General features: G+C 36.2%; 2 protein-coding genes and 1 pseudogene across 2 annotated transcripts in view; 1 reads left to right on the forward strand and 2 right to left on the reverse strand.

Moving 5' to 3' along the window:
- MMP26 (matrix metallopeptidase 26) overlaps nt 1–17530 on the forward strand; it is a 275769-nt gene that overhangs the window by 216104 nt on the left and 42135 nt on the right. The window lies entirely within an intron of this gene.
- OR51G1 (olfactory receptor family 51 subfamily G member 1) lies at nt 2259–3224 on the reverse strand. Its single transcript, XM_004050521.5, has one exon. It carries the CDS (start codon nt 3222–3224, stop codon nt 2259–2261), a length of 966 nt encoding a protein of 321 aa, XP_004050569.4.
- On the reverse strand, nt 13248–14188 carry LOC101146793 (olfactory receptor 51A4-like; annotated as a pseudogene).

Raw genomic sequence — 17530 nt, forward strand, 5'->3', positions numbered from 1 at the left:
AAGCATAGGCGCAGCTTGTAGGACTTTTATATTCTTGCGACAAGTGGATGAAGTACCTATCTTATTTGAACTCTGTAAAAGGGAAGCTCTTCTTTTCCCTAGGCTCACAATTCAGATGTAGTCCAAAGAGCTCTGCTATAACCAAGTTGTCCCAAATCCTGCCTTGGGGCCTCAGTCTAGCAAAGAGAGAGGCATACTGACTTTTCCAAAAGAGGCCCAGCATGAGTAAGTGGACTAGGTTGTAAACATGGATAAAATACAATAAAACAAAACAAAACAAAATAAAATAAAATAAATGACAGTGGCAGATCAGTGAGGGATTCAAGTCATGCACTGGCCAAAGGCTGATGGCTTCATCCAGTATGGAAACACTGTACTAAGAAAAAGTGTAGTTACGGAAGGTTTCTAATTTGGGACACATATGCATGCATGTGCAGATCTGTATGGTTTCACTTGTGTGAGCATGTAAGCACTGTTGTTCAGTGCATGTATCTTATCAAAACTTGGTATTTCATTAGAATGTATATTTGTATGAATCTACATGTTTAAAATACCCGAGCCATTGTGTACCTTTGTATGTATTCATGATCATATGCACTTATTTAAAGTTATGCAAAAGTGGTTATGTTTACAGTTGTTTTCTTTGGTGTCTTCTTCACAGGGAAAGAAGAGGCTCTAAAATAGATCTTTATTAATTTTTAAAAAGTTTTATTAAAAGTTATTGCTTTTAAAAAATTTGTATGATTTTAAAGGGTACAAGTGCAGTTTTGTTACATAGATATATTGCATAGTGGTGAAGTCTGGACTTTTAGTGTAACCATCACCTGAGTAACGTGTATTGTACCCATTACGTAATTTCTCATGCCTTCCTGCCCTGCCATTCTCCTACATTTCTGAGTCACCAGTGTTTATTATTTCGAACACTATGTCCAGGTGTAAACATTATTTAGCTTTCACTTATAAGGGAGAACATGCAGTATTTGACTTTCTGTTTCTGAGATGTTTCACTTAATGGCCAACAAGCATATGAAAAAATGATCAACTTAATTGATAATTTTTAGTGTAGGTAACTTGCTTCTAGCTCTACTAGTTAAATTTACTTCTTCTTCATGGTGAATTTCACATTTTTATGTTTTCCTTCTGGTGACTTTCCTTTCTGGAATCTAGAGTCAAGACAAGGTAACTAGAAAGAGAAGAAATTGCTGTTTCAAAACCCTCTCCTTCTCATGACTCCACATAAAGTCATAGCAGAAAATACCTCTACCTACATGAATCTATAAAGAGTTACTAAGTTCACTCCCTATGTATCGAGATATATGTGATAATGTACAGAAATGAATTCACACAAACTGGCCAACTAGGATATATGTACCAACACAAACAAGCATGACACAGCAGATTTATATGCCAAGGAATATCAAAATACACTAAGAAAGAAAAACAGCAGTATTTGTATCTTCATGCAGACTTTGTTTGATATGGCTAGATACAGAGATGAGAGAAACGTCTTACAAATAAGCATAAAATAACACATAATTTTCTTTTACATTTTTACTCTTTTACCTTCATAACTAAGGGAAGAAATCAAGCCTTTTCCCCAGTTACTCAGGTGATAATCCTCAATCTCAATTACATCTTTTGAGGATTATCCATGAATAATTTTGTGCTGTTTCAACTTGATAACTTCCCTTAAACTCCCAGGGCGTGTCCTCCTTTTCTTAATTTTGTGGGCATAAGTTTAGTAAAGACTATCATGAAAAATCATTGCCTGGGGTGTGGATATAGATATGTACAAATATGTTGTAAATGAATAAAATCTGGAATTATGATAAAGTAACATGAAAATAAATAAATAAAAATATGTGTAAACAGTTAATCATCAATGAAATTACACTGGCCAGAGAATTGAAAGATGAAACTTTTGTACTCTTTTAGATTTTGTCCAATCATAATGGTTAATATTTATCGAGAATTGTATATTTGCCAGACACTGTGTTAGAAAACTACCTAAATTATTTAATATTTACAACATCCCTATGAGGAAGGAAGGTATTATAATTATTTCCTTGCTCATTCTGCAGTTGAGGAAACTGGAGAACAGAGAGATAAGTAACTTTCTCCTGGTCACACTGCCTTATGTTGCACAGCCAATTGCCTTTTTGTTGACAGTCAACAGTTTATTATTTTGCCACAGCATAGCTGAAAACAAACAGAAACCTGTGGGCTTTATGTCCAAAACTTCCTCTCTTTACTCTAACTTAATCCTTCCAAAAACACCTAAGTGACTTTATAAACTGAAACTTCTTAATGATGCGCTGGCGAATTTGCTTGGTCTTGATGCTGTAGATGATGGGGTTCATAAGGGGTGGTACCAGCAGATACACATAGGACATGAAGAGGTGTACAACGCGGGGCAGATGTTCACCAAAGCGCTGCACAAGAGACAAGCCAATCATGGGGATGTAGAAGAGCAGTACAGCACAGATATGAGAGACACAGGTGTTGAGGGCTCGGAGTCGCTCCTGGTGGGAGGCAATGCTGAGCACCGTGCGAAGGATGAGGGCGTATGAGAGAAAGATGAGCAGGGAGTCCACACCCATGGTGCAGGCCACAACAAAGAGCCCATAGATGTGATTGACAATGATGCTAGAGCAGGCCAGCTTCATGATCTCCAGGTGAAGACAATAAGCATGAGCCAGCACATGGGAGTGGCAGTATTGGAAGCGCTTCAGGAGGAATGGCAAGGGGAGGATGAGGAGAGCACTTCTAAGAACTGAGCTTAGCCCCATCTTGACAATACATGCAGGTGTCAGGACGGTGGAGTAATGCAGTGGGTTGCAGATGGCCACGTAGCGGTCAATGGACATGGATAACAGAACTGATGACTCCACTAAAGACAAGGTGTGGATGAAGAAGAGCTGAGTGAAACAGGCAGGGATGCCAATCTCTCTGGTATCAAACCAGAAAATGCCCAGCACAGTGGGCAGTGTGGAAAGGCAAAGGCCTAAGTCTGTGACAGCTAGCATGCCCAAGAAATAGTACATGGGTCCATGGAGAGTGGCATCAGTACAAATGACGTGGAGAATGGTGAGGTTCCCCAAGATAACTGTCAGGTAGATGAAGCAGAAGGGAATAGAGATCCAGCCATGGAGACCTTCTAGACTTTGGAAGCCCATCAGGAAGAAAGTGGCTCTTTGGAGGCTGCTATTAAGAAGAATTGTCATAGCTTTACAATCTTGGACTCAGAAACCTGGAATATAGAATGAGATTCCTGGAAAGTGACAAGGCTGAATTCTCACTCACCTAAATGTCCCAAGATCAGCCAGTAAGGAAGCATCTGCAGATGGCATAGGGGAGAACTGGGTGGGGGCTGATCTATTAGCCTTTTCTACTGGGTCTAGGAAGGAGACTTCTGATGGATGAGGAGGCAAATAATAGTAGGCTAATCTGAAGCCTGGAACAAAGGAACATCTTGGAAGAATCTTGGACTTCAGAAAACAATTCTAGAAAAGGGGAATTTGGGACATCGTTCTGAGAGATATGATAAGAGATGTATGTCTTTAATAGCAGGGCAGTTAAGCCAGGACTGGATCTAGAGATGGGAAGGCAGAAGAGATTTACACTAGGTTTGAAACACAAGGAGCAAAGGAGAAAAATCTGAAATCACCAGGAAAAGCCTGAAATCTTTGGTTTAGAATGAGGAAACGAAATCAGAAGGCATTCAGAGTGAGTTTTGCCTGTGGGGCTGGGATTGATATGACATCTAGGTATCCAGTTCTGTTCCTGTAATATCTGAACTGAGTTCTCCTTTGTTCTGCCTTCATAAATTTTATTCAATTGCATTGAAAAGTGCTCTATTATGTTATATATATATAAGTATAGTGTGACTAGTACATTGTCACATGCATTAAAATCCTAAAAGATAACATTTATTAAATGCATTATGAGCCTGTTAATTTGTGAATGCCTAATGTGCATTACATCATTCAACTCTGACACCAGTTCTATCTTATAAGTTCTATTCTTAGGAGCATAGTACAGGTGAGAAAATTGTAGCGCAGAGAGGTAAAGTGACCTGGGTAGGTTTACAGAGCAAGTAAGTGTTGGGGATGAAATTTAAACCCTGACATTGTACTGCAAAGTCTATGTTATTGGACATTAAACCGCATTTTTCCACTACTATTGCACAGTACTTTAGCCATTACAAGAGAACATTTAAAAAATTAAATTTAAAATCCCATGAGTTTCCTATCTTGGAAAAGTCTATGAATAGACATTTCCATTATATGAATACCATTCAATAAGTCAAGATGGATGACAACAGAAGACACATGTTTTAGAGACCGAGTCCAGTTTGGATATGCTGAATTTAAAGAGAAATTTCTGGGGAGAGGGTCTAGAGGATATTATATGTAGCGATTGTGGTGTGACTGAGGGCTTGAGTTACAGGTATGCACCCTGGGTATGGAGAAAATTCCTAGGAGATGAATGGTGAAAAGGAAAGATGGGGGGTCAGTTCGTAAAACTGATAACTTTTAAATGAGGGCAGGTCATAATGTTAAAACTAGAAAGGGGACAGAGAATGGAGAATCAGAGAAATAGGATGAAAGTAATAGTACATAATGTCAATGAAACCAAGCCACCACTGTTAACTACAAAAAAAAAATGAAGTAGGACAAGTTTGTTTGTTTTTTAGACATTTTACTTACAATGGCTAAGTCATTGTTAATTTTTCAGAGACTGTTTTAATAGACTGGCAAAGCATTGTAAGGGCTTACCTTATTAGTGGGTGAGGAGGATTAAGTAAAAAGTTTATATTCTGTGCCATTTCCCTCTGAGAGAAAATCTACAGATGGGTGAGAATATTAGGATTTTTTAGAAAAGAAAGATAGAAAGTTGAGAACATTCTTTCAAAAAGCTTCTGTTTCTTTCCTGATAAAGTAGAAGCACATTGAAGGGCCTCTACTGAAGAAAGAATATAATCCCTCTAGCTTTTCCCACTCACATTTCAAATCCAAATGAATAACAATAAAATAATAACATAATTTAATATAAGAATAAAACCATTCTTGTTTTATGATTTCAAATGAGAAGCAAAAAAAGGGATATAAAGAACGATGGCAAGGAAAGAGGAAGAAATAAAGGAAAGAAGTAGAGACTTGGAGGGGAACTGGGCTGTGAAGGAAAAAGTAGATATCAAAGGATTTGCAGAGTTTGCTGTGAGCAGTTTAGGCAGTGATGCAAGCCCTTATGGGATTGAGAGCATTCATTAAGTGAGAAAATGGCAACATATTTTAATAAGAAATAGCAATAAAGAAGAGAAAATTTTCCATCAATAAAAGAGAAATTCAAGTAAAAGTTTAAATGTATGTATGAGTTTTCAGCCAGCAGACATAGTGAAGCTGGTTTGATTCTATCTTACTCTGAGCCATTTCAGAGTTTGAGAAATACCAGAAACCTTTGGAGGTCATCTATTTTCACATTTATGTCTCCAGACAGAGAAAAGTCATTCTGCCTACCTAGTGAGAGGTTGCAATCATAGTATTCCATCCCATTTATTTTCTCACTTTCAAAATATATTCCTTGCATATTATATTTTGGATATGGGTAAGAGGCAAGTGTATAAGGTATGAGGAAAAAAAATAAATAAAAGCGCATCATGACTGACACCCAAGAAATGGAATTGCTGCATCATCAGAGCTCACAAGCCTAGCACAGATTTGGAACTTAGTAAAGTCTGCTCAATACATGTTGAATAAATGTATGAGTGAATGGATAAAAAGAGATGAAATGCAACAGGGATTACACAGAAGAGTTTTTAGTGCAGCTATTGTCCATTTTCTTCTCAATGGCACTTACCTCCACATCAGAGGATCAGAGAAGTATCATCTGATTTCCTCCACTAGACTGCATGAGACACCACTCTCCTTTCAGCTCTAATTTATTGAAATACATGAATGTCATCCTAGGGTTTATGACAGACAGAAAAGAGGTGGGCCGGGCAATGATCCTGATGAGACTCTGACTCCCTCTGGCTCCTATTCCTCATATGGTTGCATACAATGTTGTTAACTATTATCAGCATCTGTCTTTATGACAGTCTCCAAAGTATCTTCGAAGTACAATCATGACCTTATTTTAGTATAGAGCTTAATTGTTACAAAGTGCTGTCAAATCTACTCTGATTGTCATGATACAATTTAAGGTGAGGAAGGTAGAAAAACTAGTGCTTTGAATGAAAAGAAAAGAGATGACAGGCAGCAAGGAATAAACAAAATGATAAACATGGCTTTTACAAGATCACACAGAATGACAAAGCTAGGACTAGAACCACAGGTCAATCTCGAGTCCATTTGCCCCTCAAAACTGCCTTGACTGACATGATGAGGGGATTTAGCAAACAGCTAAGACTGAGAGCTCAGTGTGTGGCTCAGGTTCCCTGTGACTAGGGATCTATGTGTTCTGACTGTTTTCTATGTGCTTCTGCTTGCAATGTATACCTGAGCCGTGACAGTTGGAGAGAAAAGGGCTTGGAGGACATACTTCCATCCAGAGCTCAGGTTTGATGGTAGCTCAGCTACAAGACTATTCCGTTTAGACTCAAGGTCTTTTTGAAGAGCCCAAAAGCTTCTCCTCAGGGGCCTTTCCCAAGTCTGAGAATTCCCTGACGAGTTCTCATGGCTTTTTCTGAGGACAGAGGTCACAAGAGGCTGGGAAACCCCAATACTTGAGTAATGAGATAAAAAAATCAAGTGTTAAGAGGGGAATCTATCATCTATCATGCCTGATCTGTGGGCAAGGGATACTAAATGATACTTTCAAGATGTTAGGATGTTTCTAGTTGTGCATTTCAAGTTGGAAAACTGGTTGAGAAAGACCTAGCCAGGCCTGAAGACCAGTATTGTGGGGTGTGGGGAGAGGGTCGGTGGGGGAGAGAGAGAGAGAATTCAGATTCCAACACTTTCTAGCCATGTGACTATATGACCTAGGACAAATTACTTAATCTTTCTGAGATTATTTTCTTATGCTTTAAAAAAAGGAATTTTTCCTCTATTTTTTTTACACAGATCCTAGTACACTATCAGACATCCTTCCTGTTTCAGAGTTTACTGCTAGTATAATTTGGTTTGAGTTTAGAGAGAAGGAGAGCTCTCCTCAGCCTTCCATCTAAAAACCACAGGTTTCTTAATTACCATTGGCCATTCTTTGTGTTTTCTCCACAATACACATGTAGTTTGAGTCATAATTCAGAAATTTATACTCTAAATGTCAATTTCATATCTTCAAATGGTTCACCAACCCATTTTAACTACCAACATCTGTATCAGGTATTCTTCCAAAATCAATGTAAACAATTGGAATAAACATCTGAACAGAGTAGCTGAAACGTAATGGGTTTTCAGTAACACAGTTATTTAAATAATTAGTAGATTGAGCATAATCTTCAGTTTCCAGGATTGGAATTAATTTATACTTGTCTTGGTTTCCCAACCAGTTTTAGATCTGTCTCAGATTTTTTAATTTTTATTTTTTTTCATGTAAGTCTTAGATAATAGCAGTAAAATGAGCTAGGATGGGTTGCTAGATCTCCTCTTTGGACTTCAAGGTTCTGCTGCAGCTTCATCTAGACATGTGGGATACATGTGCAGTGCACACACTTCTCGCTTTAACACATTAGTAAATCTGAAAAATGACCAGTGAGATCCCATCTCTCTTTTCTTGACCATTTGCAGTGGAATATTAAAGCTAAAAAGAGAGCAGGCAGGGCCATCACTGATACAATGAAATGTAATGGAACACAAGGATGCAGACGTAGCTAACTTTTTCCAGGTCCAATTGTTGGTGGGCAATGTATTTGACAATGCTGGCCCTTCTAGATACTTTTTTTAAAAAAATTAAACACTTTGGTTACTTCTTCTGCCGAAGCTCGTTAAGTGAATGAAACTACTAGCTACAAGTAGTCTGGAGTCAAAAAGAAATTATTTGATTAAGTAAACCCAAAAATATGCGCAGGAGAGAAAAACCAATGTGTTTTGTGTTTATTTTTTTAATTATTATTATTATACTTTAAGTTTTAGGGTACATGTGCACAACACATCATTTATTGGAATGGTATGACTTATTCCACTGTTTGAGAACATTATTTTATAATAAACCCATTAGCTGCAAAGAGCTTGGCAAAAGAAAGTTTGTGCTTCAAACTTACTCTATTTCTGTTTCTCAGAAAAAAAAATGATAATGAATTCAAACCTTGTACAAAATGTTTGTCAGCATGTACTATCACTGTGGTGGCCAAATTGATATAATCAATCACATGAGAAGCAGAAGAAAAAAATTAGCATCAATGTCAAAAGTTTGGAATTTTCTTCAGAACACTGTATATAAAGGTGCTTATGCACAGCTGCTGAAGGTAGATTCACATGTTATGCTATAAATTCATAATTTTTCAATTAGGTTGAATGACCATTCAAATTAATTTTACTCCCTTTTTATTGCAGTTTTTCTAGTCATTGTGAAATAGAAGGGATAGCTGTTGTGAGGTTGGCTCCAGTAGCAAAAGCTAGATTTTGTTAATTCTGACTCATTATTTAGATGCTTTAGATAGAAAATCAGTTAATTATATGTTTAATTATGTTATTCTAATTCATTATGCAAAGTATAGTTTTTGAGCATTTTCTCTGTCAAGTTTTATTCTGTAAAACACTTAACCTTATTGTGAATGCTATTTTTAATTCAGTTAAGAAGTTCAGCATTAAAGATACAGATTTTCATGTAGCAATAGTATGAATGCATATTTTGATTTTAGAGGACAGCAATATGATACAAACAATCAATGTTCTTGTAAAGTTGAGAAACGTTTTGTTCAAAAATGTACTTGGAATAATCTTGGTGTGAACATAATTTATGACTATATACAGATAATTCTTTCAATTTCTTTGATTTATATATACATTTATAGTAACCAAATTAGGACATTTTGTGGCAAAGATTATATTAATTTTAAAAATAAAAACATCAGCATTAAAGTACAGTTTTTTGTTGTTGTTGATCATCTTCAATCAGATTCTAAAGATAATTGAGTCTCTGGAGTACTACTTGGTAAATCAGTCTAATTTGGTGTAATAGATGTAAAGATGTGCTTCTCAGATCCCACTTGAAGAAACCATCTGTTGCCTAGCTATAAAGAGTGTGGGTAGCTGACGAATGCTTCAAGGTATACCTTGGATATCTCGCTGAAGCCACACTCTTCTTGGGATGACCTAATAGTAAAAGAACAAAGTAATAGTGTCAGTGCTTACCCCTTTCTTGCCAATGGGGGAAACTCCTTTTTCGAGCCATCTTTGCTCATGAGCTCCCATTTGGGCTGGCAGAAACTTTACCATCTCCGAATCATGGTCTAATGGCTCCATCTACCCAATCCTCATTCTGCCCCTTCTACTGCACACATATAAAGACTTTGCCTTACTATGTCTTTGCTCAAAACAAAATAGACGTCTTTAATCAAAGTATTGAAAAGTTGGATTACCCCAAAATTTAGATTTAATATTTTCAGCAAATTGAAATTGTTTGCTAACTCAAGGCTTGTTTACTAAACTTGTACAGGGATCTAGATTGCTTAACTTTTAGAGGAGATTTTTATACTCAAAAATAGTTTTTGATTAAAACTCTTTTACTGGTTAACAAATACACTAAAACCATTTCTCAATTAGTACATACTATATAAATAATATTTACATACATACTTTTATTTCTTTTTGCAGCGTTGTTCTCAAATGTGTCTAATTGTTAATTTTAAATCATTTTAATTATTAAAGAGTAGTTGAAGTATTTTAAGAGTCTAAGTATAGATACAACTAAAGATAATTTATAAAGCTAAAGCTGAAATTAATACTATTGTATTAATTTCTACTCATAGTAGAAAGATAGATAAATGTATATTTGCAAGAGAGGAAGAAAGAGAGAGACAGAGAATATTGCAAGCTTGAATTTTTTGAGGAAGATAAATGTTCGATATCAGGAATTCCATCAACTAATATGATATTCTATGACTGGATGAGTATGAAGAGCAATGTGAGACAGGGTTCTGGAAGGGTTATCAATGGGGAGCTATATAAAATCCCTTTGCAGATTACCTGGGTGATCCATTGGCATTTAGTTTCTGAATTGGTAAACATCCCACTTAGTACTGTCCTGCCTCATATGCAGGTAGTGCCTCTTTTTTAGAAACACTGTAACCTGTGAATAATAGTTGACTGGAGGGCTAGAGATTTGCTCATGGCTGGAGAGTAAGCAGAAGAAGAGGAACAAAGAGCCAAAAACAAAAGAAAAAACACGCAAACATATAATATGCATTCAAGTTAAATGACCTATGTGTTTTATATATAGAGAGATTTATATTATGAATTCATTAATTAAAGTATATTAAAACAATAAATAAATTAATAAGAATTGGACAAGTTGAGGTAGCAAGGGCATGTAACACTTAACATGCTATTCTTTTAAAATAAGAATATAGGTTGAAGGAGAGTAGCTATTAGCAAGGAAATTGAAAAAATAGCAAAAATACTGAAGGTGCAGCAAGGTCTCAAAAAACAGGAAGATATGAAATTTAGTTTTGGGTCACTTGCATTAAGTTTTGATAGAGAGAAATGGCATTTTTCTTAGAAAGGAGAATGCAATAGGTTGGTAGCATACATATAGGAGGCTTTATGTCTGGTGGCAAATAATAGGAATAATTCTCATTTTACTGCCTTTTAAGGAGGAAGCATGAGGATAGGGAGTATAGTAGGGAGACTAAAGAAGCTAGCACACATTCGGTTCTTTTCTACTCCTTATCATCTTGCTTCCTTGATCCCTGAGAAAAATGAACGTAGCAGCTCAACAAGAATGCAAAGTAACGATATTTTAAGTCATATTTGATGATCAGCTGAAATAGCACTTACTACGAACAACTCCCGATGGAGTTGTTCCATTTTGAACAACTTCTGGATGGTCTCCATCAGTGCTGAGCAACAGGCAGGCACAGACACACAGGTGGAGGTCTACACTGATTCATAATTTGCAGTTTGTGAAACTGACGATTAAACTAAATAAACAATCATTCTGGTCTGCGTTGGATAAACGGCACCTCCAAATTATGTATCAATTGCCCCATCAAGAGATGGAACGTATTTCTCTTCCTTTGAATCTGAGCTTGTTCCATTCATGTATAACTAATGGATGCAGTGGAAACGACTCTTTATTTGTTGCAGCTATAGTCCTTAACAAGACTAGAAGGTTCTATCCTGTTTCCTGGTATATTCTCTCTTGTTCTTGAAAACAGTTTTTCTTGGAAACCAGCTAACATGCTGATAGAAGCCTAAGCTACATGGAGAGGCATATGTAGGCGCTTAGCTAAACTCAGCAAGCGTCAGCTACCAGCTTTGGGAATGAACGATATTCAAAGTGTATCCCCTGTCCCAGTGAAGATGCCCAGTTGGTACTATGTGGAGAATAGATAAGACATCCCTGCTGAGCTCTGCACAAATTACACAGCTATGATCAGATATATAATTGTTGTTGTTTTGGGCCACTTAGTTTTGGAGTGGTTTGCTCTCCAGCTATTTCTGAACATGGTTCCTGGTCAAGAAACCTAATTCTCTTTGTAGTCAAATGAAGTCCCCAAAGTCACTTTCTCAATTTCTCTGACCTTTTGGCTTTACTTACTACTCTTCTCTGTCACAATACACATCATTTTCACTAGTTCCTCTCAAGGTCTTTGTTAAGTATATTTATTCATGGCATTATAAAAATAAAAGTTCATTGCCTTGTTTACAATCTAAGACAAACATTGGCATTGAAGCATGTGTTGGACACAGATAAAACAAACAATGACATGAATGAGTTATGAGAAAACCTTATTTCTCTATGATGTTAAATTGTATGTATGGTTTTCTAGAAGTGTTAGAGAAAGCTGAAAATGCCTCTGTGGAATATCGTAGGAAAATATTTAAAAGTATTGGGAGAATAATAAAATTTGGAGTAATTATTATAAACTGAGGATTAAAGGTGACGATGTGTGTGTATTTGTGTGTGTGGTTTTTGTGACTCTATATATGTTATCTCAATGTTTGCTAAGTGTTCACTCATTTATTTATTCAAAATTATCTGTGTTCATACTATGGGCTACTCGATGTGCTCGCAACTGGTATGAAGTAGTAAAAAGGCAGACAATCACTAGTCTCCTGGGATTCATATTCTAACATCAAATAATTGTTTAAGGTCCTATAAACACAGGTTATATATGCAAAAACAACACCTATGACTCTGGGATTACAAGGCAATTTACATGGTATGTAAAATGATTAATAAAGACAGAAAGATTGATATTTAAGAGAAGTTTAAAAGTCTATTTAGGCTGGAAATGGTCAGGGAAGGCTTCATAGTGAAAATGCAGTCTTACTTAGATAAAACATTGAGGAAAATAGTTAGATCTTCACTGATTATTTTTAAATTATAGAAAAGATAATCTCTAGAGAGTGGGTATAATTAGCTGATTCTAAGAGCTGGGAGTAAAATATAAATGCAGAAAAGGTTTAAAAAGCAATAGCCAGAGCTAAGAATGTACCCATGAGAAGATAAATGTATTTTTTTGTAATATGGGCCACTAAAATAAACAATGGAGATATGGTCATTTGGGGTTCTTTAAAAATATACCCTTTGTAATAATGTAATTGACTAGTGTGACTCCAGAATAATATAGCTTTTGCAGTTTGAATTTACATCCATCCAAATATGCAGTTAATATACATATTTTAAAATTTTTAAGTCTGTGCAAGGTGACCTCGAATTAGATCAAACATTGTGTCATCAACAAAACTTGAAGAAATAATTTAACTCTTCTCTTACTAGGCATTTGTTTGCCACGGATATAAAGAAAAGCAGGAGAATACGTTTTTAAAGGTATTTTCTCTTATTATTGTATTGGCATATATTTTAAAAAGCAGGAAGCAGATGCTTCCAGTCTTCCTTGAAGGCTTAAATTATTAGATGTACAATCTTAGAATCAGAGAGCTGAAGTACTTTTCACAAACTCACAGGGGCATAAGGGCACTTAGGGTACTGAATGTCAAAAGTCATTCATTCTGTGAACTCTATCTGACTATAAAATGCAAGACCACTCTAGTAAATTATACTTTCTCCCAGTGAAACATTCAACATCTATTTAGTTGCCACTTATACATTCATTCCCTTTCTCATTCCTTTGATCAACTTACTTTTGGACAAAGTTTCCCCACAACCTTTTCTCGGATTTGATGGGTCTTCACACAGTACACGATGGGATTCAACAGGGGTGGCACCGGCAGAAAAATATCAGCCATGAGGACGTGGATCATAGGAGACACATCCCTGGCAAACTGGTGGAGCATGGCAGCACTCAGCATGGGCACATAGAAGATAAGCACAGCACAGTTGTGAGAGATGCACGTGTTGAGGGCCTTGAACTGCTGTCTGGGGGTAGCAATTCCCAGTACAGCCCTTAAAATCATAATGTAGGAGAAGGTAATAAACACCAAGTCCAGCATAGTAGAAAGTCCTGCACAGAGAGTCCGTAGACATTGACTGTGTTGTCAGAACACACCAGCTTCATGACATCCTGGTGGAGACAATAGGAGTGGGAGAGCAGGTTTTGATGACAATATCTCAGCCTTTGCAAGAGAAAGGGCAGTGGAAGGATCAAAAGAACATTCTTGGAAGTCAGAAAAACCCCTGTTTTGATGGCTCTGGGACTAGTTAAGATAGTGCTGTATCTCAAAGGACTGTGGATTGCCACATACCGGTCAAGTGCCATTACAGACAGTACAGAGGCTTCACTGACTGTAAACAGATGGATAAAAAATTCCTAGGCAAAGCATGGAGCTGCATGAATTTCATGGACATCAAATAGGAATAGTCCCAAAGTGGTGGGTAAGGAAGACAGAGACAGCCCTAGGTCAGAGATGGAGAGCATGGAAAGCAAATAGTACATAGGTTCGTGGAGGCTTTGCTCTGTCTTGATAAAAAAGAGGATGGTAAAATTACCCATCCAAGAAAGAAGGTACACAGATAAGAAAGGAATGGATATCCAGGTGCGACTTTTCTCCAGTCCAGTGATCCCGATAAGGAGGAATCTAAGGACTTCCATTTTTGTGTCATTAAGAGGAGACATGACACATAGGAAGATGCTTTACTAGGTGCTTACCTCAGTGCAGTTGGAAATTTCTTAAGTGAACTTATGGTAGAAGATATTGCTTTCTGTTACATTATAGATACTAAGAGTAGATACTTCTTAATGTCAAACATCTATGTTTCTACTGTCAGTTCAGACTGAAAAAAAAAAGAAAACAAAAAGAAAGCCAAACATAAAAGCAAATGGGAAGAATATGAGTTGCTTCCTCACCCAGGAGTTTGTTGGAACTTGTTAAATTATCAAACAACTTAGGCTTTGCGCGCTTAACAATTCCAGACAATCCTTTGACTACATGAAAATACTCATGTCTTAATCTCATAAAACCAGTTATCTTATTTCAATTTTATAAAAACTTCTTGAGCAAGGAAAGCAAAATTTTGAAGGGAACCGCACAGTTTACTCTGGATTAGGAGGGAAATTCATGAATTATCCCAAACCTATATTCATACCAGCATATATGTATAGGATGAACATTTGAAGTAATGGCAGAACTGGAAGTTCATAATTACATGATCTTAGGGTTAAAAAAAAAACAACCTTTAGAAAATATGTAGTCTTACCCTCCTTCCTGTATAGAAGGTAGTCTAAATCACGCTGAATGGGTAGTCATCGACAAATACATCCTAACTTCTCCCCAGTATTAGCATATTAACTAATACCTAAAGCCATCTACTTCATGGTGGAATACTCAGATTAGTTTTCTTCCTTGAATTGAGTTGATGTATGTTTCTTAAATTTGTTAATCTTATTTTCTCTTCAGGTACGTAATCTAGTCCCATTCACACAAAATAGCTTCCTTGTTATTTTCCTGATGTATTATTTGATGTCTATCTTCTCCCTTAACTATTATGTAAGGGGAGAGAATCGTGTTTACACTGTTCACTGTTGCATTTTTAACACCTCGCATAGTAAATGGAAATTAGTTGTAGCTCCAAAATTATTTAATGGAATATCATTTACCAAAGTTAAAGACGGTAATAATTTCCCCCATTCTTCAGGCTACACTTCACTTATTTCATCAAATAAAATGTGTCTGATTTTTACCTCTTGGTTTGTCTTATTTTAGAGTCCTCATTCAGTGCTCCTCAGACGGCAAAATGTATTAGCCCTTCTTAACATCTCAGAACACAGTTCCTCGGCTGTTTTCCTAAAAGAGTGGCTATCTTTTCCAAAGTTGTTATCTGCATAGGTTGTATTTTCCATTATTGTAATCATTTAGGAATTATTAACTCTCTATTTAAACATTCATGCAGTTTTCCTCATTTTTAATTACCTGTCAATGTTGGATTCACACTTTTCTAAGAATATGGAGAGTATGGGAAAACCTTGGCTCCAAGGAAAGTATAATTTCTTAGTGCTTATGGGGTCTATTGGCTGCTTTGTTGAGAGACTTTTTCCTTCTTCACAACCTCTCAATGTGTCCAAAGTTCTATCCCAGGACCTTGCTTCCTTGGATATCTATAGCCTATTAAGAATAAATATTTGGAACTTAAGAGAAAGGCCAAGCCACAGATAATGACATAAGATATATCACTTATGAATTTACACATCCTCTGAAACTTCTTAAGCCGTATACCTTGCTTTCTTTACTGTACTAGCTATAGCTAAAATAATCTTATGTCAATAGACTGTGGCCATTTGTGTTCTGGCATTTGTCTCACCATTGTCTTAAAGATTGCATTATTCTTTAGAGGTAGTCACTATTGAGATTTAATTCAAATATATAGGACAAACACCCACAAATGTAATTATTGTATTATATATTATTATATTTAACTTATAGATAGTAATATGCTATTTTGATTAATGATCTATATAGGTTTTCTCACTTAGGTTATTATTTTATCCATTTTATACATAAAAAAACACAAAATCTTAGAGAGGTGCAGTGACTTAAGGTAGAATCATGTGATAATACAGATATACATCCTTCTCACACATATCATACAGACTGGGCATGCCTGGATGGACATTCCTAATACTTCCCCAGACACATACTTCCCACCAAAGTGTACACTCTGTCTCTCCTTGAAAATTCTACAATACGCTTAATCTCCACGACATCTAATTTTTCTTGTTAATTTAACATTTAGTCCGTCCTTTCAGAATCCAAACAGAAGATGTAATGCAAATTATGTCAGATATTTTGAAAAAGTAGAATTTTGTCTTACCATTTTAAATCAGTGTGATACTTCGCTATAAAATCAGTGATAAGAAAGTGATCAGAAGTAGGAAAGAATCCTTTAAGCTCCTCTTTTATGCTTGTAGGCACTGTTTTATGAAGCTCTAAGAGCCCCTTGGGATGCCTAACAGCAGGGGCTGTTTGAAAGAATAACACAATACTTGATGGAAAAGCTTCTAAACGTTGACTCAAGGGACACAAATCTAGGGCCAAACTCATAATGCAGGCTTTGGCAGAGAAAACTGCATGTGATCAGAAGTTGGGGGTCATATTCAAACCCAGCCCCTGTTCATTAGCTCTTGACCTTGGTTCATTTTCCCCTAGCTATAATTAGCCAGTATATCCAGAGGCAGATCAGCTAGTTGTTTTAGCGTCCCAAGTTCCAAAAGAGATCAGATCATTAATAGTGCATACTAATTTCCCTCCAATTGGAAATTATACTCCCCTGTCTATAGGCTTATTGACCATTTAAATCTCCTCTTTTGAAGTATCTGTTCAAAGCTTTTGTTCTTTTTCTGTTGGATTATATACCTTTTCCACATTTATTTAAATAAAGGATGATTTTTTTATATACATAGGATAAGCCATTTGCTAGCTAAGCATAGCATATTTATTCTCTCACTCTATCACTTGCCTCTTTAGTCCCTTAGTCAATCCTGCTAGAATCAGTCATGATATTTTATGTAGATTTACACTACCTTTACTCTGTAGGCAGAAGATTCTCTTTGTAACAAGAATGAACAAACCATGGGCCAGCAACCACATATAGCCAGCCTGTCTTTTCAGTGTAAATCATATCCAATTTACCTACTAGAATGCACTTATAATCTAATTAGATATGTGGAAATTAGAAAGAGACAAATTCACTATGGATTTTCACTTTTCACCTGAAATCTTTGTAAGTCTTCCTACCTCTGTAAATACACAAACACATACAAGTTCTTATACACTTGGTGATAATGAATTGCTTTAGTACTGTGTTTCTTAAACTTTAATGTGCAAATAAATTATCTGAAGAGTTTGTTAAAATGAATATTTTGATTCAGTAGATTTTGAATGGGATGTAAATCACTATATTTTCAATAAGTTCCAAGGTGATTCTTATGTGGTCATCCAAGACCATCATGCTTGAGGCATGC

This window comes from Gorilla gorilla, chromosome 9 (assembly GCF_029281585.2).
Source record: "Gorilla gorilla gorilla isolate KB3781 chromosome 9, NHGRI_mGorGor1-v2.1_pri, whole genome shotgun sequence".
NCBI classification, from domain to species: domain Eukaryota; kingdom Metazoa; phylum Chordata; class Mammalia; order Primates; family Hominidae; genus Gorilla; species Gorilla gorilla.

Bases quoted from the DNA above. Each gene is read 5' to 3' on its own strand.
- OR51G1 (XM_004050521.5), bottom strand. From the start codon at position 3,224: ATGACAATTCTTCTTAATAGCAGCCTCCAAAGAGCCACTTTCTTCCTG.